The following is a 25,666-nucleotide window of genomic DNA, read 5'->3' on the forward strand; positions in this document are numbered from 1 at the left end:
CCATCGGTTTCCTGCTGAGAACCATGGCCTCAGATTTGGAGGTGCTGATCCTCATCCCAGCCGCTTCACACTCGGTTGCGAATCGATCCAGTGAGTGCTGAAGGTCGCAGACCGATGAAGCCATTAGAACCACATCATCTGCAAAAAGCAGTGGTGCAATCCTTAGTCCACCGAACTGCAGACCCCCTCCCCCATGACTACGCCTCGAAATCCGATCCATGTATATTACAAACAGGATTGGTGACAAAGCGCAGCCCTGGCGGAGGCCAACCCTCACCGGAAAAGGGTCCGACTTACTGCCGAGGACCCGGACACAGCTCTCGCTTTGGGAGTACAGAGATTGGATGGCCCTGAGTAGAGACCCCCTCACCCCATACTCCCGCAGCACCTCCCACAGTAACTCCCTGGGAACTCGGTCATACGCCTTCTCCAAGTCTACAAAACACATGTAGACCGGATAAGCGTATTCCCAGGCCCCCTCCAGGATCCTTGCGAGAGTAAAAAGCTGATCCGTCGTTCCACGACCAGGACGGAATCCGCATTGTTCCTCCTCAATCTGAGGTTCGACAATCGGCCTGACCCTCCTTTCGAGTACCTTAGAGTAAACTTTCCCGGGGAGGCTGAGTAGTGTGATGCCTCTGTAATTGGCACACACCCTCTGATCCCCCTTTTTAAAAAGGGGGACCACCACCCTTTAGTCCCGGCCCTAACTATTATATTTAATTTGAATCGAACCTTAACCTGCATGTATTTCAAATACTCAGTAAACCTCTTTTTACCTTCCCTCAACGTTACTGTATGTAATTAAGTTCCTCTGAAATATAATTAAGTACAATTCTCAGTTAATGACAAATACCACGAAATTCACAATGCAATGCAATAGTAACAATCAGTTCTCAAAACTTCTCATAAAAACCACAATGTGACGTAACTGTATCCCTCAAAAATTATGCTAAAAACAACAAATTATAGTTTCTTATTTATTTCAATATCTACCACCTCAAATCACACCTTGATCTATTAATTTTCAATGTTATTCACTCCAACTTCAGATCACTCATTGATCTTTCACCCCTTGTTTTAAATTCACTCATTTTTCTTCAGACATTAAAGAAGAGAGCAAACAGGAGAGAGAAAAAAAAGGGGGGGGGGGGATACACTCACTCTTTCACACCAGCGCTTTTCCCTTTCTAGCTCTGAGCTAGAGCTTTTCTGGTTCAGCTCCGGTTTCCCTCTTCTGCTCCCGCTCTGTTCACACCGCCCAGAGCCCGACTGGTGCTGCCGCTGCTGCGTCATGACGTAACCGTTTACATCGCTGATTTGCTCCTCAACGGCATTACGGCGCTCACAACAACAACGGGGAACGGGTCGATGATCGTGTTGCTTTTAATCACACGAAGCCAGATTAAATTAAATAACGACTTCTCCAACCTTATACTTTTCTCCAGAGTGCCGTGGTTCATTGTTTATTAATGTGTTTATGCGGCATTTACCGACCGCTGCAGTGTTGGCTGCTCTTCCACGGGAGTTTATTCTCCCGTTAGCTCCCGGTTAGCTCACACTGCAGCGGCCGCTCTAAAGTATTCACTGTCCGACTCACACAAGCAGCTGATACATATCCCCAGTTCCCCTTAAGTGAATGTGTGTCAGTCTGAATTGACGCTGTTTGGCATCACAACGCTGTTATGAAAGTTTCTCTGGTATAAAATGGGTGATGTTAGCATAGCAACCAAAGCTAAACTGACTACTTGCTATTGCTATCCTATTGTGGCATAAACCGTTTTCTACAGGCACATTTTACCGGCGTATTTGTATTATGATTCTACTTGTGATAGTCGGACACGAAAACCTGTGCAGCCCATGTATTGATTCCATCCGATAGCTGCTATAATACAAAACAAAACGTCTGCCTCTCTCCACAATGATCAATAACAGTGAACGGATGGTCAAAGTAAGGTACAAATAAACAGAATCACACGAAGCCTGGTTAGCGTTGCCAGCACTACTGCTTGTAGGCAGGCATGACAGTCGACCCATGTTCAGGGGAGGTGGGTTTAATTTCCTGCACGCCTCGACGTAAGAGAGACGTAAGCGACGCCACCTCTTAGCTCCGAAGCTCTTGCCTCTAGACCGACAATTTTTTGGAGCTGGAAGTGAACCGGATTCCGGAGCTAAGAGGCGGCGCCGCTGCGGTGTGAACAGGAAAAAACGGCTTTTCAGGATCCAGCTCCGAGCCGAGCTGAAAACGCGTTGGTGTGAAAGGAGCACCAGACACCCCGGCTGGAGCTGTCAGGCATTTCAGGAGAAGGGGGGCTTTCTTGAAACAAGAATGACTTCGTATTTCTTTATCTGACTAAGGCTATTCTATGTTCAATAATATCTTCTATGTATTCACAAGCACATAAATATATCCTCCTCGCTGTCTGTTCAGCTTTTAAGATGCGATATTTCTTTCAACAGAATGGGCGTTAAACCCAACAGAACAAGACAGTGAGAAATCCGTTAATTTCAATGGCTTTTGAAGTTCGCGTTTCTGCTCTTGGATTTTTTACATATAATACAACTGCAGCTCCTATGAGACTGGAAAGCATTATTCTGGTTTGTTCTGGATGGAGTCTTTAGAAAACCACTGAACTTCCCCGATGAGTATGTCGTAATATTGATTTCTGAAAAAATCCACTGGGTTTTTCACCTGGTGTTACACACCTCATCGCTTCACTTGTAGCTAACGAGTTTAGCCGTATGATTCTGAAAAACCTACGGGGCCTTTCACCGTACTCTTAACACCTCGTTGCTTTATTTATTTTATAACTTACCTACCTATAGTAAACTATGCATTGCATTCTTTACCGTAAATGGCACTTGGAAATATCTTTGACAACTCTAAAATGTAGCTTTAGCCAATTACAGACCTTCGATAGAAACAGGCGTCCGTTTTACCTTTCAGTTGTAGGATCCTTAGTTGTCAGAGATTATTCCAGGCATCTTCCTCCGTCCGCTGGCTGCTAAAAAAACCTTTTCATCACGTCGGGGTCACCACTTGTTGTAGCAGAGTGGTTTTAAAACCCACCTCGGCTCCGCGTGTTCGTTTTGTGAATGGGTCAGATTAACAGAGGAAGAATTCACAGAAACCATTGGTAAGGTTATAACAAATATGCTGATTTAATGGCAAAAGACACATATAAATAACACAAATAACACAACATCACGAAGTAATCCGGATTACCCCGGCTCTGGTTCCTCCCGCTGGGAAATCTTACTTACTTCGTCTTGGCAGCAGGAGGAAAAAGAGACCGAACCAAAGACAGAACAGGCTTACATGCAAAAACAAAACAGGAGGAGCTGTGGTCAGATGCTCCTCCTTTTAGGTCAGGGGTGGGGAACCTCCGGCCTCCGGGCCGTATAAGGCCCGAGAGACAATTTGGTACGGCCCTCGAGGTAATTTATAAACACACGCAAAAAAGGAAAAAATGTAAGAAATCTAGACCGCAAAAAAATTAAACAAGCGAGTGCCTGTTTTTCCTGGCCATGGTCAGGGTCCTTGAACACAACACAAGCCTAACGTGTTATCACGTGGTATATGTCTCGACTGACAGGGGTGCAGTTCTGACGGAGAGCACCAGAACGCCACTCCAGCACTTCAGAAATTGCAGTACCGATAAGGAGCCGTACACATGCCGCAGTTTCTGCGTGTCTGTGTCTTTAGTTGTAAGCCCAGTGGCGATCTGTTCATCTGTCATACTGATCATACACTCAATAACTTTGTTGTTATTAGCATCTGGTTAGCTAGCTATGCTAACGAATATAAGACACTTTTTCTACAACCAGTGAGGTAAAGGCACATCTTTATATGATCATTATAGTTATAGAATAAAGTATAGGTTTAACAGGTATAAAATACTATATGACAGTAAAAAAAGTTGTTATTTATAAAGAAGAATACAGTTTGAAAGGAGAGTGATTTGTCAAATATTCATAAAGAAAAATAAATCTGCTTCCAGTTCTGTTTCATATGGGTGTTGAGAGATGTATCCATAGATCTCCTAATTTTGCTCTCAAAGTGCACCAGATTGATGCTTTTAACTTCAACATTTAAAAAAAATCTTCCCGGGGGAGCATGCCGTCGTAGAGGAGGTTAGGCCCCCCCCCCCCACTTAAATCATGTTCACATGGAAAGGAAACTAAATACATTTGCACACATCTTGTGTCCATATCTTTCTGTTTTGGTGGTCTCGCCACACCGTGCATGTGCATGCATACACGAGTCATGGTGAGATATCTGGGTTAAGAGGTTGCTTTTTATTTGCACAGCACGAAAGAAAGGCCAAATGAATGGGCTGTGATTTTAGTTTTTTTAAGCAAAGGTCAATAATTTGTACGGCCCTCTGAGGATATTGTAAAAATTGAAATGGCCCTTGAGAGGAAAAAGGTTCCCCCACCCCTGTTTTAGGTTATCTCATTGGGGGATGCAAACAGATGGCGTGTCGTAGCGCCAGCGCGAGCCAGCCAGATAATAAACAAGTGTCTCTCCGGTTGTAGCAAAACACATCTGGAGTCCGTTATCTCACATTCTTGCATAGACTTTCCTGACCTGCTGGAGATCTTAAGAAGAATATCCCCTTCCCCCCCTAGTCTCCTGTCCTGCATAACTGCACCCCCTTTATGTTGTAGCAATTTAGTACCCACACATGAAAGAATACAGCAGAGAAATCAATATAAAACACAAACACCAGTATAATTGAGCAGTTATTATACAGCCTTATGGCTCCTGCAATGCATACACACACACATTCTACCCTCTGCTGTCAATAGCATATGTCTATATAAGGGTATTTCCTCTCTGTCCCCTCCACTTCTCATATCTCCAGCTTCTTGTTCATATAAACTGCTACTATTAAATACAAAGTAATTAAGTACACACATGAATATATAAAAACACACTTCTTATATATCAGGGGACATTAAGATGAATATACCAAAAATATGCTGTATCAAACCTTCACTTCAAACTTTCAAGTTACTTCAATTTTTGCTCATAGTTTGATTCATATTTCTCCTCAAATGTTTTACTTTATCAAGAAAATAATCATTCAGATGATTAGCAATTTGTACTGGTTTTGTCAAAAAATTTCCCATCCACCTCAAGATATGTTGAGGTGGATTTCGGCTTACGGCCCATCATGCCATTCACTAAACTCCACAGTTTTTTCTTGTCATCCTTTATCTCTTTAATTTTATTTCCATAATACAACTGTTTTTTATTTGTATTTAATGCTGTAACATAATTCCTTAACCTTCTATAAATGTGCCCATCTGACTCATAACTTGATGAGAGAGCTACATTTTTTGCATCATCTCTTTGTTTCATTAGATCCCTTAATAACCTCATTCTTGTTAGAAAACCTAGTGATCTGTGCATTATACAGGGAGGAGGCGAGATTCGCCCTCTCGTCCCGGGCGGAGAGATTTTCTCCCCCCGCCAGGCCAGTCAGATCCGTGAAGACGGGCAGCCCGTCCCTGTGAGTGCCGGCACGCCGGTTCCACGGAGTGGGCTGAAGAGGTGGAGGGCGCCGTCGGCACGAGATCTCCGTGCCGGCACCTCTCCCTTCGTCACCCTCGTCTGCAGAAAAGCCTGGAGGAGCGCGCGCTGCGGTGACTCTTCTCTCTACTGAGGTCTTTGAACGCACCGCGGCCCGCCCTCAGGGGAGGGGGGCCGCGCACGCAGTCACAATGCCGTCTCTTCGAAATGGACATTATGGGAAAAAGTGGAATTGTGGAGAGAGATTACTCTTACTCTGGGATAAATGCACTCGTTCTCACTGAATGCATTTTTCCCACACACACATATCACTCTAGAACTGGAGTTTACAAACGTAAACCACCGTCCCCTGCGGAGGTCCCTGAACGCACCGCGGCCACTCTCACGAGGGCCGCGCGCCCACGTATTAACGCTGTATTTCCCATTCAACGGTGAAATGCATTAATCGGAGCTATTATACCAGGCAAGGTGTGTTTTCTGACAACAGCACGCCGGCAATAGCGTCTCTTGAACCCACACAGTGCTTTGACAGCACACGGTTTATTCCACTCACGTGCACACGCCCACCTGCTGGCTCCCTATACTGGGGTTTACAGCGGGGGCGGGGAGTGTAGGACAGTGTTTCTTCCGCTGGGGATGGGCAAGAATCAGCCACGCTGCGATTACTCCTTATCCCGTGAGCAAGGAGATCGATCCATAGAGCCCTTCCGTAAAGACGGGGGCTCCCAGGAGATCAACACAGTCCTCTTTGGAAAAATGCCATGCGACGTGATATCCCAGGGACATCACAAGGCAGGCAGTGGCGGCGGCCTGTGATGAAGTAGGGTCAACCCTATATCATGTGAAGCCACCAAGCACCGGTCCCCGGGGGAACCGGGCCTGGGGCAAGGCTCGTGGACCAAGCTACTTATTCGGCCTTGCGGCCCAATAATCGCTCTGACCTGGTAAGGCGGGGGCATCTCTAGCAATGAGCGAGTAGCCCACACACCCGCCGCCATGATCATCATCCAGGGAGAGTACAGCCCTGGACAGTGGACTTCCATGGACGCCGGACTCGGAAGGAATGGCGAACGTGAAATGGCACCGCCTCGGCCATATCCTGGTCCCCCAAACTATCTAAGCAGAGGTGGTGGGGGTCGGCGCCCGCTATCTTTCTTTCTCTTTCTTCCTTTCTCTAAAAAAATACGTCTCGGACTCAGTGCTAGGCTATCACCTCCGCTCGCTGAAGAGTAAAGGATGGTGGTCAGGAGGCAAGGCCTCCTTTTATACGGAAGTGAGATGCGCACGCATTCAGGTAGGCCCGCCCCGGGGCCGGCTACGTCCATAGAAATCTCAGTAGGTGAATGCTTGCATGATAAGGTAGTACCCATAGAGTCCAGTAGAGGGCGGAGCCTGTGAGAGATATAACAGCAAGGACACATTATGTGATTTAAGGAAACTGGGTTTTTATTTACCAGAAAATGTGGCATTCAAAAATATTTCAAAGCAAGAATCACACTAACTTTGCCTATACAAAAGGATTTAACAGCAACTATTTAAGGTGTTACCTGAACAAAACTGATCTTCTTCTAAATGGTGGATGGCAACGTTTGCGCTTTAGGCTTAATACCACCACCTACTATGCTGGAGTGTGGAACAGACATCCTCGGGGAAATGGTGATAAAAATAAAATATATAAATCAATTAACATTTTTACTTTTTTAAATAAATGTTTGTATGAATAAATTAATACATGCTTTTTTTCTTTTTTCCCCTACTAATTACATTCAATATTAATACAGACAATCGTTACAGACAATGTACCAGAAAACAAAACCAGTCCTCTGGAGTCTAAGGGTATTTTCTCGATTTTTAGATGTTTTCTTAAATCACCTTTTAAATGTATTTCTTCTAAAATGGCACCCATGTGTTACATATCAAAATGTTCAGGACAATCTCTGGTATTGCTATATATGCAAATTACTCACCTTAGAGCACTGTTTGATGAGATAAGTAGCTCAAAAGCTTAACATTTGACATCCAATTTTCAGAAAATCTTCAAAACTCTTGTGAAAACACAAATTTACTCATGTGATCAAAGTGTTTTAGATTTGGTTACCAAAGTTTTAGGATTACAGAAGTAGTGAAATATTTGAATTACACTGTATATAAATGTGTTATTCATGTCTAAATTGACATTTTATAAATTCGCATTCTGAGTAAAACAGCTGTCAATCACTCTACTTTCACCACAGCAGGGACTGAGATATATCAGGACTGAATAATGACTTCATATTACATACCAAGGTTCATGTGATGTGTACAAAAAAAAGAATTGAGCATTAGAACTTTTTTTTCAACCAACAATTTATTATAATACCAACAATGTATATAAATATAACTGCAAAATCTCACTTTTTACAATATTGAACATCAGAACTTGTTTTCCTTCAACCAACTATTCATTATACACTGACAAAATGATCCTTCCTCCAGTAGTCCAATACATTGTCCAGTTTCAGCAGCCCCATGTATTTATAGAAATCCTCTACAGTCAAGTCAGTCCATTTGTAGGTTTTACCCTTTCCCATCTCCTGTGCAGCCCGCTTGTTTGTGTTGGTACAGAGTGTCTGTACTGTTAGTGCACTGAAGAACAGCTTGAACAGGTCAAGGGGTTTGTTTGATACTGTTGAGCTGAGCTGTGGCCCGGGTGTGCGAGCAGGTTGAAACCTGGAGACAGGGGGAGCAGTGTCAGGGTCTTCGCCTGTCTTCCAAGACAGTGGAGCTGGCTGCTGTGCAGGTGGGGGTGATGGTGCATGGGCAGCTGGTGGCTGTGTGGGAGGTACGTGTGCTCTACGAGACCTCTTTGCTGTCCGGGTTGATGGTGATGGCTGTGGCTGTGGTGGAGCTGAGGTGTATCTTGACCTCGTCGGAGGCAGCTGTCGTGATGCTGGTCCGCTAGTGCTTGGTGGGGATGGCAGTGGTGAAGGCCCTTGATCCATGGTAGATCTCAACATGGTGGCAGGCACAGCTGGAGGCTCCTGGATAAATGTCATCTGTGGGCAGCTAGGCCCAGGCAGCTGTGAAACCTCTCTGTAAAAACAAATAAAAATTGTGGGACAATAATTATTACGAAGACACACACACACACACACACACACACACACACACACACACACACACACACACACACACACACACACACACACACACACACACACACACACACACACACACACACACACACACACACACACACACACACACACACACACACACACACACACACACACACACACACACACACACACACACACACACACACACACACCTCCCCATTACTACATAGCACTCCCCACAAATGGCAGGCACACATATAAATAAATTAAATATCTCCGTTGTGGGACAAATAAAGGATTATCTCATGCATCTACACATGTAACCTTACTTTATACACACCAAAATAACGTTTACACATAAAGTTTATCACAGACACACATGTAAATAAGTCTATGACAAAGTCTCATCTGTACAGAACAGTATGATCAAATAAAATACATGTCTATAAATTAGGGGTGCACCGAATGGGAAATTCTTGGCCGAAACCGATACCGAAAATAGGAAACAGTTGGCCGAAAACCGAATGCCGAAAGGCCGAAAATGATTAATAGAAATATATATATATATAACAGGGTTTCCCACACATAGACTATACTTGGGCGGGCCGCCCAGGTATATTAACGGCCGCCCAAGTATATTTCGCGACCCATTTAGTTTTTTTTTTTTTTTTTTTTATACATTTTTTTTTTTATATATATTTTTTTTATTCGTCCGTGACCACGACGCCATCTGCGATTGATTAACTTGTAGACAATGATCCCTCGCTCCCTTGCTCTGATCTCGCCTCCTTCTGGCCTGTTAAGTGGCCTGCCTCACACAGGGTGACTGGCTGTCCACATGATGTGGCCTGCCGACATGGCCACTGTCATACAGATCATAAATCAAAGCCCTTGATTGGTCTCTGTGTGTCATTCAAGCTCGGGATAACCTCAGGTGAGGTAAAGGACTCTCTGAGTGTTTAGATAGTTAACTTAGTCTAAGTTCTCAGTGGGTCTCAAACGGTGTGGTCACCATTTATGTAAACACATATTTCCATTTGAGAGGGTAGTGATTGGTCTAATGGATAGTGAGGTGGGCTGAAGATCGGAAGGCTGTGAGTTCAAATCCCGCCAGGAACACCACCACTAGTGTGCCCTAGCGTCCTAGATTTCTAGTGTGTCCATTGGTCATTTCAGACCGACATGGCTGCCGGCCGGCCGAGATGTCCTTGACTGACACACAAATCCACCAATCACACACAGTGTAACGCCGAATCAAGCTGCTTTGAGCGGCAATATTGGCTGCTGTGCCCTGGGTACAGTCTCACAGGAGATACTCTTGAAAAGCTACGATTCTAGCGATTCCACAGATATCTGAATCATATTTCTACTCCTTACAAGCAAAAATCTATGATTAAATACGTAAATAAATGTGCACCGACTCCAGAGGGTTAAAGCGAGAGGGCAGAACAATTGCTTATTTAGAAAATAGTCCCCCTGTGAAGAGGTATTTCAATAAATAACTCTTCTTTAAAAGAGTAGTATTTAAACAACTTAAAATAGGCTTTATATTCACCTTCCTCAATATTAAATACATATTTCAGATCCAATAATACCACTCCACATTTATTTTAATTGCTCCTTACATTTGTTGGGCTCTTTCAATGACACATGAGAGAATCAATAAAGTGGTTTTGCCCAAACCAAAAAACACATGGGATACCACAAAATACAAAGCAACTGACCAAAGCCAAAACTCCCCTCTTGCGATTACAGCAAATGTTTTGGCCCGATTGGCTGCTTCCATGATTTAGGCCCAATCCCAAACCACGCCCTACACCCTACCCCTACGCACTACCCCTCCGTGACGGAGTGAACTCCGTGGATTGACACTCGCAGCTCAATGAGGCTCCCTCCTGTCAGATGGAGGGAGTAAGTACAGCAGCAAGCTTTGGGACGGCCTCCCCTCTCTCCGGCAGAAACAGGAAATGCCGTAACTGTATGTAACGGTTTCAATAAAACTCCAAACATCTTTAATTGTGTTACTTGTTTGTAAAGCTCTTTTAGTTTTAAACCTGATGTTTATAAGCCTCTTAGTTTTTGCAACGGTCTGTAAATATACACAACTTTATAATAAAATGCACACATTTACCTTTTTCTAGACTAAACACAGGTACGATCCTAAGTTAAAAACATATGAGGTTATCATGAGGTTGTTAACATCGCAGTTTATCAGTGGATGTTTGCTGGAACTACTTGTCAACAGCTTGTTTCCTGACGGACACACACAGCGTGACTCCGGTCAGGTAGAGACCGGTCTCAAGTCAGCACCGCTGCAGACTCGCTGTTTGAGGGCTTGATAGCCCACTCCCCCTCCACACCGCTCCACACTCGTTGGTTTGGAACAGCACTTAATATGGCGGACCCTCCGCGCAAACGGAGGGGTAGGGTGTAGGGGGTGGTTTGGGATTGGGCCTTAATGGTCCTCAGCCACAGCTTTTGCTAAACCAGGAAGTAACCTCCCCAACAACCAGGTAACTTTTGACAAGGAACTAATTATTTGTATAACAAACAAATACATGTTTAACCTTACAGTGCTAAAATGTGTGCACTTGATCTAAATATTTTAAGGTTAAAAGCAAATGAACAGTTGAAATCCTCTGTGTGGTGGTAATCATGGTGTGGTTGACTTCAACTGAAATGAACATGCTCAGAAACTAATGGAAGTGAGAGTGTGCATTTGGATTAGATAACCATGTATGGTCATTACACGAGCAATTTAAACATCCTCATCCCCATCTGAAATAACCATGTCTTCTTGGAAGGCGCCGGTTTACACAGTTAGCAAGCATGTGCTGTTAATGTGCTCTAACTGTGCTAATGTGTTTTAATTGTGCTCTTGCATTTTGGCCTGTGCTTGTGCTCATGTGTGCTCTATGCTTTTATAATCTTGATGGCTTCTTTTATGAGCACTTAAACCAGGAAAATGACTTAGCGTTTTACTGCTTCTGGTTCCCTTGTCTTGAAGTCAACAGTTGTTTGAATCTGTTTGTGTTTAGACTCCTGAAATAAGGTCTGTGGATAACACAAGTTTACGAGATTTTTTTCTACGACATAAAATACGTCGGCATATACAGTAAAATGTCTGTGTGTAATAAAAACGCGTTTTTTCACAAATAACAACACAAACTACTGGACATCAACATACCAACCTCAGCCTATAGTGATGTGGCATTACTTTAGCTTTTTAATTCTGCCAATATTATTTTTGCTTCAAATATCATAAAGTGTTTTAAGAGGTAATGAGATTTTCCTGCTGAACAAACATGTTAAGTATAAATACTTAACCACAATGCTTTTTTCTGCAATATCCCAAATCCTCTTTGTCGAGGGGGCCCTCGCGATGGTAACTTCCGGGTTGGTCTACAAAAATATGTCATCAATGCACCAACTTATTGCCATCAACCTGCCAGGGACTGCAGATACAACAAATAAGTTCCATGGCTAAATGTGGTGCGTTTGCATGATGGAACAAAGTGCTCGTGTTAATTGATGTTCTTTGTCCCTTCTCATATAAATACAAAATGAGCTCAAGTACATTTTTATGGCCATTTTTTAAGGCCAAAATAAAAATGAAAAGTGCTTTGTTTTTTTCATTTTTTTTTTCAGCAACAATTGTATTGCCAAATTTCCTCTCAAAACTATCGCCTTCCTCAATTTAATTTGTCAGATATTTGGACAGACGGATGGATATGCACATATGGTTATCACTGACTGTTATTGTTGATGCCTACACTCTGTCTCTCTCTTACAGGGACCTGAAAAATAATTTGATCAGTACGGTGGAGCCCGGGGCCTTCAGAGGTCTGCATGCTCTGAGGAGACTGTGAGTATGATGAAGGATTATCCAGGGGACAAGGGGAAAAGCAGTGTCTGAAGTATCCTACTGTACATGGCTAAGAGAGGAATGAAACTGAGGCAAAGTGTTGATAAGATCATTTCAGCCTTAGCTGAGCTTCCTCTTTCCAGTTGAGGCTAAATAAAGGCACATTACTCCTTCTTAATCAAATTCTATGTAATTGTTAGTGTGGACGCATTCAAAAGTGGGGCACTGGTCTGCAGGATTGTGTTCTCGTGTTGTGCTAGAGGGCACATCAGCAGGAGGTGTTAAGGACAGGGAAAGCATTGTAGTTGCTGTATCCCTGCGCTGCTAGGGTACTCACACATACAAAGCCGTGGCAGCACATCACTCCCACCCTCATCCACCTCCACTGGTTTCCGGTCAAGTCTTGCATAACATACAAAATCCTCCTCCTTACCTACAAGTCCCTCCATGCCCTTGCCCCCTAGTACCTATCAGACATCCTTTACCCACATGCCCCACCCCGGAACCTGCGGTCTTCAGACTCTGGCCTGCTTACCACCCCCCGCACCAAACTACGAACCTTCGGGGACAGAGCCTTCAGTGTGGCAGCCCCCACCCTCTGGAACGCTCTCCCTGCGGAGATCCGCAACATCCCCATGCTTGACGCCTTCAAGAGGGCCCTCAAGTCCCATCTGTTCACCAAGGCCTTTGGCCCCTAATCTATTTGTTGTTTTGTCTGTCTGACTGTTCATCTGACTGCCTTTTGTTATGTTTGTTTCTACTCCTGTTCTTCTTTGTAAAGCGACCTTGGGTCGGTCTCATGAAAGGCACTATATAAATCCAAACTATTATTATTATTATTATTATTAGTTCACTTCTTCACTGAGATTTCCAGAATGAGAACCACTGATCTTCTGCCAGTTGAGGTGTTAGAGTGAGACTTGGTAGCCTTTGCTGAAGGCACATTGGATTTCTTTCTGTTTGCCTTAATCCTTGAACTAGTTGCATTAAAGGCGCAATAGGAAGTGGATTTTGGATCTGATGTTAAACAACATTTGAACTCCATTAGGCAAACTGACGCAGAAATCATTCACACACATTGGATGTAGGATTTTTCAAAACGGAATGTAAATTAAATACACTTTGAGTAAGCCAGCAACGCTGAAGGTTCACAACATGAACAATGTCTTTTTATAATAGCAGTCCATTAAGAGTCTCCCTTCTGTTGTTAATACCAAAATCATGTGAGGCAGTACAAAAGAGAAAAGTGTGTATTGAAATGAGCAAGTGTGTTTTTTTCTTATGAATTAAATGTAATGAATAACATTTAAACTAAAGTTAATTTTGAACTATCTCTTTTAAAAACACTTTTTTTTTTTCATTCATATAAAAAAACAGATTAAATGCTCACGATTAAGGCATGTCTTTTTTTAATATTTGTTGTACTTATTCTGCCTGTAAGAAAAAGTGTATGTATGGAGCAACTAATTCAATCATATAGGTAAATAAAAAAGGAAGAGTAAATATCTCCAGATAAACAAAATCAAAACCAAATATTTGTAATTACTTGATTTGGATGATTACTTATATATTTACTTAGACTTTCAAACTCACAACTGCAAAAAAGTATTTGTTGCCATGTAAACAAACACACACACAAAAAAAGATTTGCCTGTACAAAACAAGGACAAGGGTTTTTCTCTTTGTTTTGGTTTATCCTACTCAAGTCATTTCCCCGGCCATTACCCTCCTGGCTTTCTACATTTAGGCTCCAGAGTGAGTGACATGATTGCAGGCTGATGGTTAGTGGGGTCTTGGTTGGCAGGGATGCAGCACTGAGCTATCCGTGCTGATTCGGGGCGCGTGCTCGCCAAGCTCGGGGAGCAGCAGAGTGCTAATTTAAGTCCTCCCAACTGGTGATTACTCGAGTGCTCTGCTTATTTTCCCACAGCTGCTCCAGCAAAGCAGCTCTTTAATTACAGAGTGCAAGGGCACGGAGCCATGGACGCGGCAGCGCTTAGAAACTCGCATACTGCGCCTGCACGTGTTAGTGTGTGTACGTGGGTGGATGTGTGTGTGCCAACAATGGGTATAAGGCATAAAAGGTTACGGAAGGTCAGGACAGGAAGCTGAGTAAATGAATGAACGTGGTTTACTAACAGTTTTCCCAGATGTTCTTTGTTTTTTACAAATGGCCAATGCATACAGACACATGTTCTAAGTTGGGCCATGGGAACTACATTATCAGAAATATTCTCTATAAAGTTGATATTTTTCTTCTCTCTTTATCTATTCTGTCCAACACAAAAGGGATCTGTCCAACAACAGGATCGGCTGTGTCTCGCCTGAAATGTTTCTCGATTTGGGCAGCGTTTCAAAATTGTGAGTAATCCGGAAATTAAAATCATACATTGCACAGCTTTATGCTTAATTTTCTGTATTTACCGTATGTGGTGTTTGATATGGATTTAGTAGGATTTAAATGTATAACAAAATACTGTTGGGTGTATTTAGAGCGTGTGAAGAGTGACTGAATGAATGTCTTTGTGTTTCCCACCAACAGGAATCTATCTGGGAACATCTTCTCCACACTGACTGTGGGAATCTTCACGCACCTTGTGGCTCTCAAAGTGCTGTAAGGACACCACATATACTTATCATGAGCATGACACTTTGAGTCCTCTAAGTTGTGGCTTAAAAATATATTAAGACCTCATTATTTACTGAGTCTAGGAGATATTAGCTTTTGGCATTGCAGATATGTTGACTATAGCAGGGAAGGCAGAGGTGTGACTGATGATATCTAAACTGTTAAACATCATAACTAGATGTTAATTGTTAAACTATTGTAGCATAGTTTTAAAGGTCTTTCAGTAAAACTATCGTATGCAAGACATAACCACAAGAACGCAGGCGTACAGATTTAATTTTAGACTAAATATGTTGTGAACAACTACAAATCTAGCCACCCAAAGCAAGCTAATTCAGGTGAGAAGAGATGTTCAAACACAGAGGTAGCATCCATGTTTTCCTATTTGGAAATGAAAACACATTGGACATTCAAAAAAGGCTTTTCATAAGAGTACAACAATTGATTATTTATGGTACACTAAGGCAATTTTGGTAGAATTGATAGGACATTGTACGAATACGGCAAATGTATCGTACAAATACGATTATTATTGTATAAATACGATAATTATCGTACGAATACAATTATTACCGTAACGCTGCTGTCAAATGTAGGTGAATCAGTGAAATAATCACACTTATGCCCTGGAGCTGCTATTGAATGAAACCGTTATTACTTTGAGGAATTGCACCCTGCTTCTCCCTGTGAAATCAAACTGTCTGCATTATTGAATACAGTCACTCAAATTAAGCAACAACACAGATGGCAACTGTCTCTGGTTTTCCCATCAGGCACTTCAGCACAGAGACTTTGTTCTGTGACTGTCAGCTGAAGTGGCTGCTTCTCTGGGCTCGAAGCAACTCGCTGAAGATCGGCAACGACACGGTGTGTGTGTTCCCCACACAGCTCCACGGACTGGAGTTTCGCAACCTTCGTGAGCAGCAGCTCAGATGTGGTGAGGACATACAACAACTTTTTGTCCGTTATAAATACAACATCTGGGTAATCGCTGCCTTTTGCTGTTCAATGTGAATGCCCTTTAATGGAAGTAAGTACTTATGGGATTTGAGACACGGCACAGCTGTAGGGTTAGCCTTGTGGCTAATACTAATGTCACAAATCTAAAATCATTGGCAAATATGTATTTCCCTGGGCAGCTTGTCCAAAGCAGAAGCATCTTACCAAAACTCAAGTTTGACCCAAAAGAATGAGATAGGACTTTAATCTAGGCAAGAGAAAAAAAACGGAACTATTGTACACATTGCACGACATACAAGAATCAGACCGAGATTAACAGTAAACCAGGATTTACAGATATAAATAGAATCTTAACTAATGAGGGGATAAAATGCTGGTGTACAGGAGGTCAAGTGGTTACATGGCTGATCCAAAAGGCGGTTAAACCATGGATGTATAATAAGAACTGGATACAGCGTGGGAGGCGGGGCCTCATTCATGGGTTACAGACATTCATGGTCAATGTAATGACGTAACCAGATGAGTGATTACACACATTTGTATCATACATGTCATTCACAAACTAAATCAGGAGATCTTTAAAGTTTTACGTCCGATTCACTCCTTTTTTCCTCTCTGTACTTATGGAGCTATTTCAGGGTTATAAGTTTTGATCATTCAAAAAAATACAATTTATTTGAAAGTTTAAGTTTTTTTTATCCTGAACTTTGAAAAATACAATGATGTATTCAAACCAAAAATAAGTATTTGAAATCATTTTTCAGGTTGAATATTATTTTGATTCAGTTCAGCAATTTTTTTAAATAAAATATTTATTTTCAGATTTCACTTTTATACATATTTTGATATTTGAATCCTTATTTTTTTCAGTTGCAGATTTTACGTTTTCAGATTCAAAACAATTATTTTTTCAGTTTCAAACCTTGTTTTTTCAGGTTTCACATTGCTTTTCATCTTTCAGATCTATTTTTTTCGCTTTCAAACTTTTGGCCCTGATGTTGCTTGGTGGGCGGGGCTTACAAAAGAGTAGTTTGGCCTCCTGAGTGGCAGGCCTCCCTCTGTCATGTTGCCTTCATGGATGTTAGGTAGCGTGAGAAATATAACTCAACACTTTCTATACACAATACTCCCGTGATTGGTGGTAAACAAAACTGATACCAGCGTCAAAGTTCCGTTAAGCGAGCTGTTGAGCATCGTAGTTGGCAACAATCAAGGTTATAAGAGCAATAAACTGTGCTAGAATGTGAAATTAGTATCCGCAATCAGGCGTTGTCCTTCCCCACTCCACGTAGCTCCATGAACGCAGCATAGTATTGGCTTGGTTTTTGCGATTAGAATCAGAATACCTTATTAGTCCCACAGGGGATACATTGTTACAGCAGAAAAATAGCCAAAGACAGTTTATTGTTACCTAAAGCATGCATAAAAAAGTATTAAAGATTACAAAAATAAATTATATATGTTTTTAAAGTTACACATTTTACATAATACACACCCTGTAACAGTTCTGCGGATTTAGCAGCCAGGCATATATTGCACAGTATTTAACGGCATATTACACATATTACAGGTATTTATCAACAAGAGGTGTTATAGTCTGTGTTGTTTTGTGTGTGGTCTACTAGTATGGAATGCCATTTAAGCCAAAATGAAATAAATAAATAAATACATAAATAATTAAATATATATATATATATATATATATATATATATATATATAAATATGCCTATGAAATAAATTCTGAAATAAATAAATGAGGCAATAAATATGTATACACATTTATTTATTTCATAATGACACGTTTATTTATTTCAGGTGACTTGTATTTCATAATGACACATTTATTTAATTCAGGGGACTTGTATTTCATAATGACACATTTCCATTTATTATAATATAATAAATGGACATGTGGTTGATTTCCCTCAGGCACTTCAGCACAGAGACTTGTGCGGATTTGGTAAGACCACGCCCCTCCATTTGCATATTATACAAATGAACGGGGCGTGGTTAGCTCACAGATCCAGACCAAAGCAACAGCACCACAACACTGACTCATGCGACTTTAACACCAGCGCTTTTCCCATTCTAGCTTCGTGCTAGAGCTTTTTCTGGTTCAGCTCCAGTTTCCCCTTTTCTGCTCCCGCTTTGTTCACACCGCCCAGATCCCGACTGGTGCTGCCGCTTGCATATATTTATATATATATGTATTTATTAGGGCGGGACTCGATTTAAAAAAATTAATCTAATTCATTAGAGGCTTTGTAATTAATCGCATTTTTAATCACATATAAATATTTGACCTAAGAACAGTGAGAAGCAATTTTTTTCACATGGATTTTAGTATACCATTAGGCGCATTCACACCGCAGTACTTTTCCCACAAAGGTTCATGAGAATTTAGTTAATGAGAACTCTTTGAACTTGGGGGTGGATTAGGCAAATGAAGCCGCCGACGTCACTTCTTCTTCTTCTGCTTTGGGTTTACTGGCAGGCCGCAAACCACTTCACGGCGTATACTGCCCAAAGTCCCCGGCCGGAAGTCCCCGGAGTTGGGGACTGGCTTCAGTAGAAGCTGCTGGGAGTCCCAGCAGCTTCTACTGAAGCCTTCCGAGTAAATCGCCAGAACGCCGACACCTCCCTCATCTCCACCGCTCCCATGTTTTATTTTGTGTTGCCATAAATTAGTCTCTATGCGTTTCTGCGCTGGGCTAATGCTAATAATGCTAATGCGTGGATAATAAAATGGCGGCTTCACAAAACTTTTTGGGAGTTTTACGGGGCGTGGTTTGCAATCCGCCCAGCCAATCAGACATATAGCTCTTTTCTCACAAGAGAGCCGTACGAAAGTCCCTGCCTCTCTAGCAGCTCTCTGCTCTCTAGCAGGGACTTTCGTGGGGGTACAAAGGTTTCTCATGAACTAATTTTAGTACCGGCTCTTTTTGGTGTGAACGCGATAAAAGAGGCTAACGTCCACGCTAGCTGCTATATGTTTTTGCATTGAGGTGATACTTGAGGCTTGATGTGCTGCGGTGATATGCGAATTCCTTTTTGCATTAATTGCACACAACCGTGTGCTCTTATCGACGCTTCCATCCGGTCCGTTTTTTTAAAACAACATTTCCCACTGTTGTTCACTGTGGTTTGTTGTTGTCTGAAGTCATGAACGTTAGTTGGTGCTCCAGTATAATCGGTACGCCTGAAACTCATCCAGTGAGAAACGTTCGCGTTGCAAAAATAAGTGCGATTAAAATGCGTTTAATTTTTTTAACGCGTTAATTTTTGTGTAATTAATTAATCTTAATTAACGCGTTAAAGTCCCGGCCCTAGTATTTATTTAATTATTTATTTATTTAATTTGGCTGAATGGCATTCCATATACTAGGGGCTTGTGCCTGGTTGTATAGTATGACCGCTGCAGGAAGGAAGGACCTGCGGTATCTCTCCGTGAGGACAGCGGGGGATGTGTGTCAGGTCCACCAGAACAACCTGCTGGCTCGTTCGCGGATAGGCTACGTAATTTCACATTCTAGCCACAGTTTATTGCTCTTATACCTTGATATTTGCCAACTACGATGCTCAACAGCTCGCTTACGGAACTTTGACGCTGGTATCAGTTTGTTTACCACCAATCACGGAAGTATTGTGTATAGAAAGTATTGAGTTATATTTCTCGTGCTTCCTAACATCCATGAAGGAAACATGACAGAGGGAGGCCTGTCACTCAGGATGCCAAAACTACTCTTTGGTAAGGCCCCGCCCCCAAGCAACCTCAGGGCCAAAGTTTGAAAGTGAAAAACGATCTGAAGGTTGAAAAGCAATGTGAAACCTGAAGAAAAAACAAGATTGAAACTGAACAAATAATTGTTTTGAATCTGAAACGAATATCTGCAACTGAAAATAATAAGGATTCAAATATGAAAATATGAAAATATAAAGTGAAATCTGAAAATAAATATTTTATTCAAAGAAATTGCTGAACTGAATCAAAATAATATTCACCTGAAAAATGATTTCAAATACTTGAAATCATTTTTGAATACATCATTGTCTTTTTTCAAAGTTCAGGATAAAACTTTCAAATCAATTGTATTTTTTGAATGATCAAAACGTATGACCCTGAATTGCTCCATATACACAGCTCCAGTTTGGGCATTGGCCTGTCATCAGATTGAATTTGTAGTTGCTGCTATAGCGGAAGTTTAGTAAAATTATTATTTTTGATTAAATACTTCAAATCTCCACCCTCCATAATTGCACTTGCTTCAGTTGCTTGCTACTTTCTAACGGCGGTGATGACAGTTACAGTACGAACTGAAGTTGATGCGATTTGATTGGATTGTGAGGCAAGGGATTGTTTAGCACTTCAGGATTTGAAGTCAAATATGAAGTGCTTTATAAATGAAACCCATTTATTATTATTATTATTATTATAATAAGGAAGCCAGCCGCTCTGCTTCTCATCTGATTGGTCAATCCCTAAAAAAAATTTCACCAAGGTGAGCCAATTTCAGCTGGCCTCCTCTCGCAACAGTGAGTGCAATCTACTGTTTTCACCATAACATCTATAGGGGTGCTGTTTCACTCTTTGTAAAATACTCAATGAGAATGGGGGAGAGAAGAACAGCAACACACAGCAAAGAAGAATTACCGAAACTAAACAAAGTGTTTTTATTTATTTATTAAAATGATAACTACAATCCGAAAAAACAGGGGAAGCCTGGCTTCCCTTGGCCTCCGGGAGAAAACGCCACTGCTAAATGCATAACAAATGGGAGACAACAAACTGAAGTTGTGTGTGTTTATAAAGAAAGAATAGCTATAATCTTATTTGTTGGAGTAATTGATCCTGACTTAATTTAAGAAATATCATCATCTTCAGTTTGAGAGTCCATTTTTGCAGAGCCAATTATTTCATTCACGTTGAATTGTTTCTCAAATGGTAATTTGCTGAGCTCTGACAGAAAGTAATCTTTAAGAAAAGGTCTGTATCTAGAACAGGGGTCGGCAACAGGGCGGGACCGCGGTCCGGGTCCGGACCCAGACCTATACGGACCTGCGTCTCGGAACTATAATCAATACATTAATAGGGGAATTCAATTTTGACGGGGCGATTCTATTTTAACCGCTGCCGACAGGGGGCGAAAAGCGACGAGGTGAGCGATACAGGCTGAGAGAAACACAGAAGAAGAGATAGAGGAGAGCGGCAGAGAGAAGCGGAGAGAGAGGAGAGTGAACAGGCCGTGTTTAACCCCCTGATCCCACCGGAAGCCTCTTGCCGCTGCGGCTGTGCTGCGCTGCGACCTCCTCCTGCGTTCATAACCCACAGGCGCGTTTCAAACCGTTGCGGAAGCGGAGCTCGTGTGTGCAGCCTCGCAGTTGTTGGCATGAACGTTCCACTTCCTGCCTGCGCTGCGCTGCGTCAAAACTAGGATTCATCCTATATTTTAGAAATTCCCTTGCGGCGAGGAGCTTCTGGGACGCTTCGAGCCCGGGCGCAGCGGGTCGGGTGGAATAGCACCATTGACTAGAGTGGCCGCGATCGCTAAAAATGCCGCAGCCGCAACGCAGCGCAGACGCTCCTGGTGGGGATTAGGGGGTAACGCGACAGACAGGAGGAAGAGACAGATAGTTACACATGGCGCTCTCCAAGAAGAGGAAAGTGGGACAGTGAGAAACAGAGCTTTTAACCCTGAGTGGGACTCATTCATATTCATCCTGCCCACTGGGAGCACAGAACCAGTGTGTCTCATTTGTTTCAGAGACCGTGGCGCTCATTAAAAGTGCCAACACGCCACTATGAGACAAAACCACAAAGTGTTTGACCAAACATTCCCTCTCAAGTCAGAACTGACGGTCACAACAAAATAAGCAGTCTCAGAGCCCGATCTGATCAGTCCATCAGGATCAAAAGTAAACTAAGACTAAATATCGTTCTAGGGCAGGCTAACCGGAGGGCTAACCAATGAGCACCTGCATGTGTATGAGAATGGCCCGACACCATTTCAGCCCAGATTTAAACTCCTGTCAGGATAAGCTCGAGCTCAATTCTCGCACTGAATTTAAAAAAGTGAGAGAAGGGACTGCCAATATAAGAGGGAAAGGAAGAGAAACTTTAAAACGGTTCAATTGTTATGATGTGTAAAGACTGATATTGTTCTATAATCGCGTGAAACTGACATGTAGTCATGATGTGAAACGGTTAACAAAGAAAAAAGGGAAACTCAAGCTGCTGCTACACTTTATTTTATTTATCTAAAATTAAGCACTTTTAAGATGCAACATATTTTCAAAGCTATTTTATTTATTTTCTCTATTTTATTTTTAAATGCAGCCCGAGAGGAACATACACATATCCACAGTATTTTACTGTATATCTGTATAGTTCAATGTTAATTGACAATAAATAGTTGTTTTTTAATTGTACTTTCTTTATTTGATTAGCAGTCAGTTGTTGTATTACATGCAGACGTTGATAAAGCTACAGCTACTTCAATATCACACTAATTCATAAAGCAAGTTAGACATTTTTGATGTTCCGGACCTTTGCATGGGGAGATTTTCTCAAACTGGACCTCGTTGAATTTAGTTGAATACCCCTGATATTAGAAGATAGAGGGATGACTTCTGACTGTCCTGAGACTTCTAATTAGCAAGAAACGGTTTAATTTAGCTAATATTGCATTTTCAAGTGGTTGGCACAAGTGTGAACATGATTAAGTAGATCTATTCTGATGATAGCTTTTCCTCTCCACTGTTATCTCCTCCACCTGCGTGTCTCTGAACTATTTGACAAGCCTAATATAGGTAATGATGTATTGCCAAATTGCTTAGAGAAAGCCCCCAGGCATATAAATGGTCTCATGATACAGGTATTTGTGCAAGTCTTTGCCCTCTCGTGTACCACCTGTGTTGCATCCGCAAGCTAACTCTTAGAGTCTGAGGAAGGAGCTTGTTCAAAACCTCAGAACAGCTGATGTCATGCTGTGCTGGGGAAATAAATGAGCCTTGCTATTCTCATTACAATTTATGTCAAAGCACTTTTAGTTGAGCATGTAACACTTAAGCTGGTGATTGATACTGAAGTTGTTCGTGAAGGTGGTAGACAAGTAGGAGTGAGTTGCTCAGTTTGAAGGAATGAGTCCTAGCATGTTAGCTGTTTCTAAGATAAACTATTTGGTATTATAAGCTCAAGAGTCTGTTTTTAATCGACGACATAAAACACCTCTGTATACAGCCCATTTGTGAACTCTGAAGCTTTTACATGGTTTTGAAAAAGGCGGTTGCTAAGTGGCTAAATTAGACTGCTAACTTTAGCCTTTAGTTGAATGGTTTTGTGGTGTAGTAATGCAATTCTGGTTTGTCTTTGACCTAACGTTAGCTTTTGACTTCTTGTGATTCAAGAAGACAATAGTCAATGTGAATTTATTCTAAATGTTTGTTTGCCACACAGCCCTTTTACTTTAATATATCTAAGATCCATTGGAAAAATACAATTGCCTTTCTGCTAACTTTCCATTTGGCTAACTCAAATTGTCATCAAATTGTCATCCCAAGAGTTTAGTTGAAAATTATCCCAGCAATACTTTTCCTATAATGATAGTTGGAAAATGGGCGTCCATCATAAAAAAAAAAAAAAGGAAAGAAAAACACATTTTATTTGTGTTTTTACCTAAACAAGAATGCTGGAAAAATCTAAGGAAGAAAGATTGCATTTTATGACAAATATATTTAAGCAGTGTTGTATTTTGCTTAAAGAGGCTGACAAAAGTCTAAAAAAGGCCATCTTTATATGCACGGTATTTGAAAAATTGGCTCTATAAGACTAATTAGAATATGAATACATACATTGTTGCAGTGTGGTATATCAGCCGACAGTGCACAAGCAGAACAAAATGGCCTCTTTGCTGACTGGCTGCTACTGTAAAAATAAATCCAAGAGTCTTATGTTCTTCTTTTTCTGAGAGACTGGTTACAGACAGGCAATCTCCCCCCTCCCTCCCTGTCTCCCCTCTGTTGCTCTATCTCTCTGCTCAGTGGCCCACAGGATAATTGTATCTCATGTGTGATAGAATCATCATCCTCTTCTCCTTACATCTGCTGCATGAAGGGATATTGCTCTGGAATGAAAAAAATCATTGGTCGGTACTGGGTACCATACGCGTTTGTGTGTATGTGCAAAGTGAGGTGGCATTACATTACATTATGCATTACGGGGCTCAAATTCATTAAAGGCTATATTCGAAGATCATAACAAATATGCCCATAATGACTACTACTTCACTGTTAAAGAGATATTACATTGTATGTAATCAAAACAAACACATGACCAAGGGATTTCATCTTAAAATTGGTGGGTGACTAAATTGAGTGTCATCACTTAAAGGGGCCTTAAATCTGCAAATGTTCAGGTTCGTTAGCTTTTTGTGTCTCTACTGTGACATGTCTCCATGCTTTAATGTTCAGAAAGCTCTTTATCTTTCTCATACTGCCTGTGCTCAGCACCTCTTTTCACCCTCTGTCTGAAACCAGAGCGACACCCTCACATTGTACAAGGAAAAACTTCCGGAGAAGACCCACAGTTTAAAGGGAAAAATGGAGAAACCTCAGGGAGAGCAAAAGAGGAGGGATCCCTCTCCCAGGACGGACAGACGTGCAATAGATGCTGTGTGTAAATCGAAAAGATAATACATTTGCAACATAGGTAGTCCAATGTTGGGGGAGTAAATAAAGGAGTCCAATGATGGCATAACAAACCTATATAACACACTACAGGAAAGGGAAAACCCTAAATAGTGTGAAAGGGCTCCTTTAATGTCATACATGGATGAGTTTTACATTTCCAATTTATGGTGACAATTATCTTTATTTATAAAATAAATGCTCAAATGTAAAGATAATGCAGTAGGCATTCTGTATTGCTTTTTAATGTTTGTGTTGTCCTGATGAGGCAACACATACAGTTGACTGCATAGACTCATTCTTCCTTTTGTTTTCTTTTGTCAGGGGGGGAATAACCTCTTTCAATGCACATATATCATGTTATTCGTAAACAAAACATTTGTTCTATTATTTAAAAAAGCGAAACAGAAAAAGGCTGCTTCTCTAGGAAGCAAAATAACAGGAGCTCAAGCCAATTAAAGTATGTGCATGTGCCCGGTATGACGTGCAGCAGTTTGTATTTAATAAGCAAATTGTGACCCAGTCTACAAACATGTACATGTCCTCCACCCCCCCCCCCCCCACAGTCTATGCATACACAGACAGCAGCACCACTGGATCACTCAGGAGTGATCTATGCAATCCTAATTGTATGTGTTTTTCATTTAGGCAAAACAATCCAAAGCAATTACAGGGTAATTTCTGCACAGTCCACAGACAAAGAGTCAAGTGGAATCCAAAGGCAGGACGAGGAGCGCTGCTTTCAGGCCTGAAGCATCCATTATGGGATTACAATGATAACGTGGGCTCCCTGCTCTCACCTGCTTGGATCCATCTGCCTCTCCGCCGCACAACTCCGCCTTACAATACCTTCATTAACTTGTACATGTAACAAACAATACAAATTGGATTC

General features: G+C 41.7%; 1 protein-coding gene across 1 annotated transcript in view; it reads left to right on the top strand.

Moving 5' to 3' along the window:
- The window catches only part of LOC117550931 (adhesion G protein-coupled receptor A3), a 422,488-nt gene that overhangs the window by 98,004 nt on the left and 298,818 nt on the right, over positions 1-25,666 (top strand). The window contains 4 exon segments of the mRNA XM_034223540.1: positions 12,431-12,502; positions 14,792-14,863; positions 15,045-15,116; positions 15,905-16,068. Coding sequence (XP_034079431.1) covers positions 12,431-12,502; positions 14,792-14,863; positions 15,045-15,116; positions 15,905-16,068 — 380 coding nt within the window.

This window comes from Gymnodraco acuticeps, unplaced genomic scaffold (assembly GCF_902827175.1).
Source record: "Gymnodraco acuticeps unplaced genomic scaffold, fGymAcu1.1, whole genome shotgun sequence".
Lineage (NCBI taxonomy): Eukaryota > Metazoa > Chordata > Actinopteri > Perciformes > Bathydraconidae > Gymnodraco > Gymnodraco acuticeps.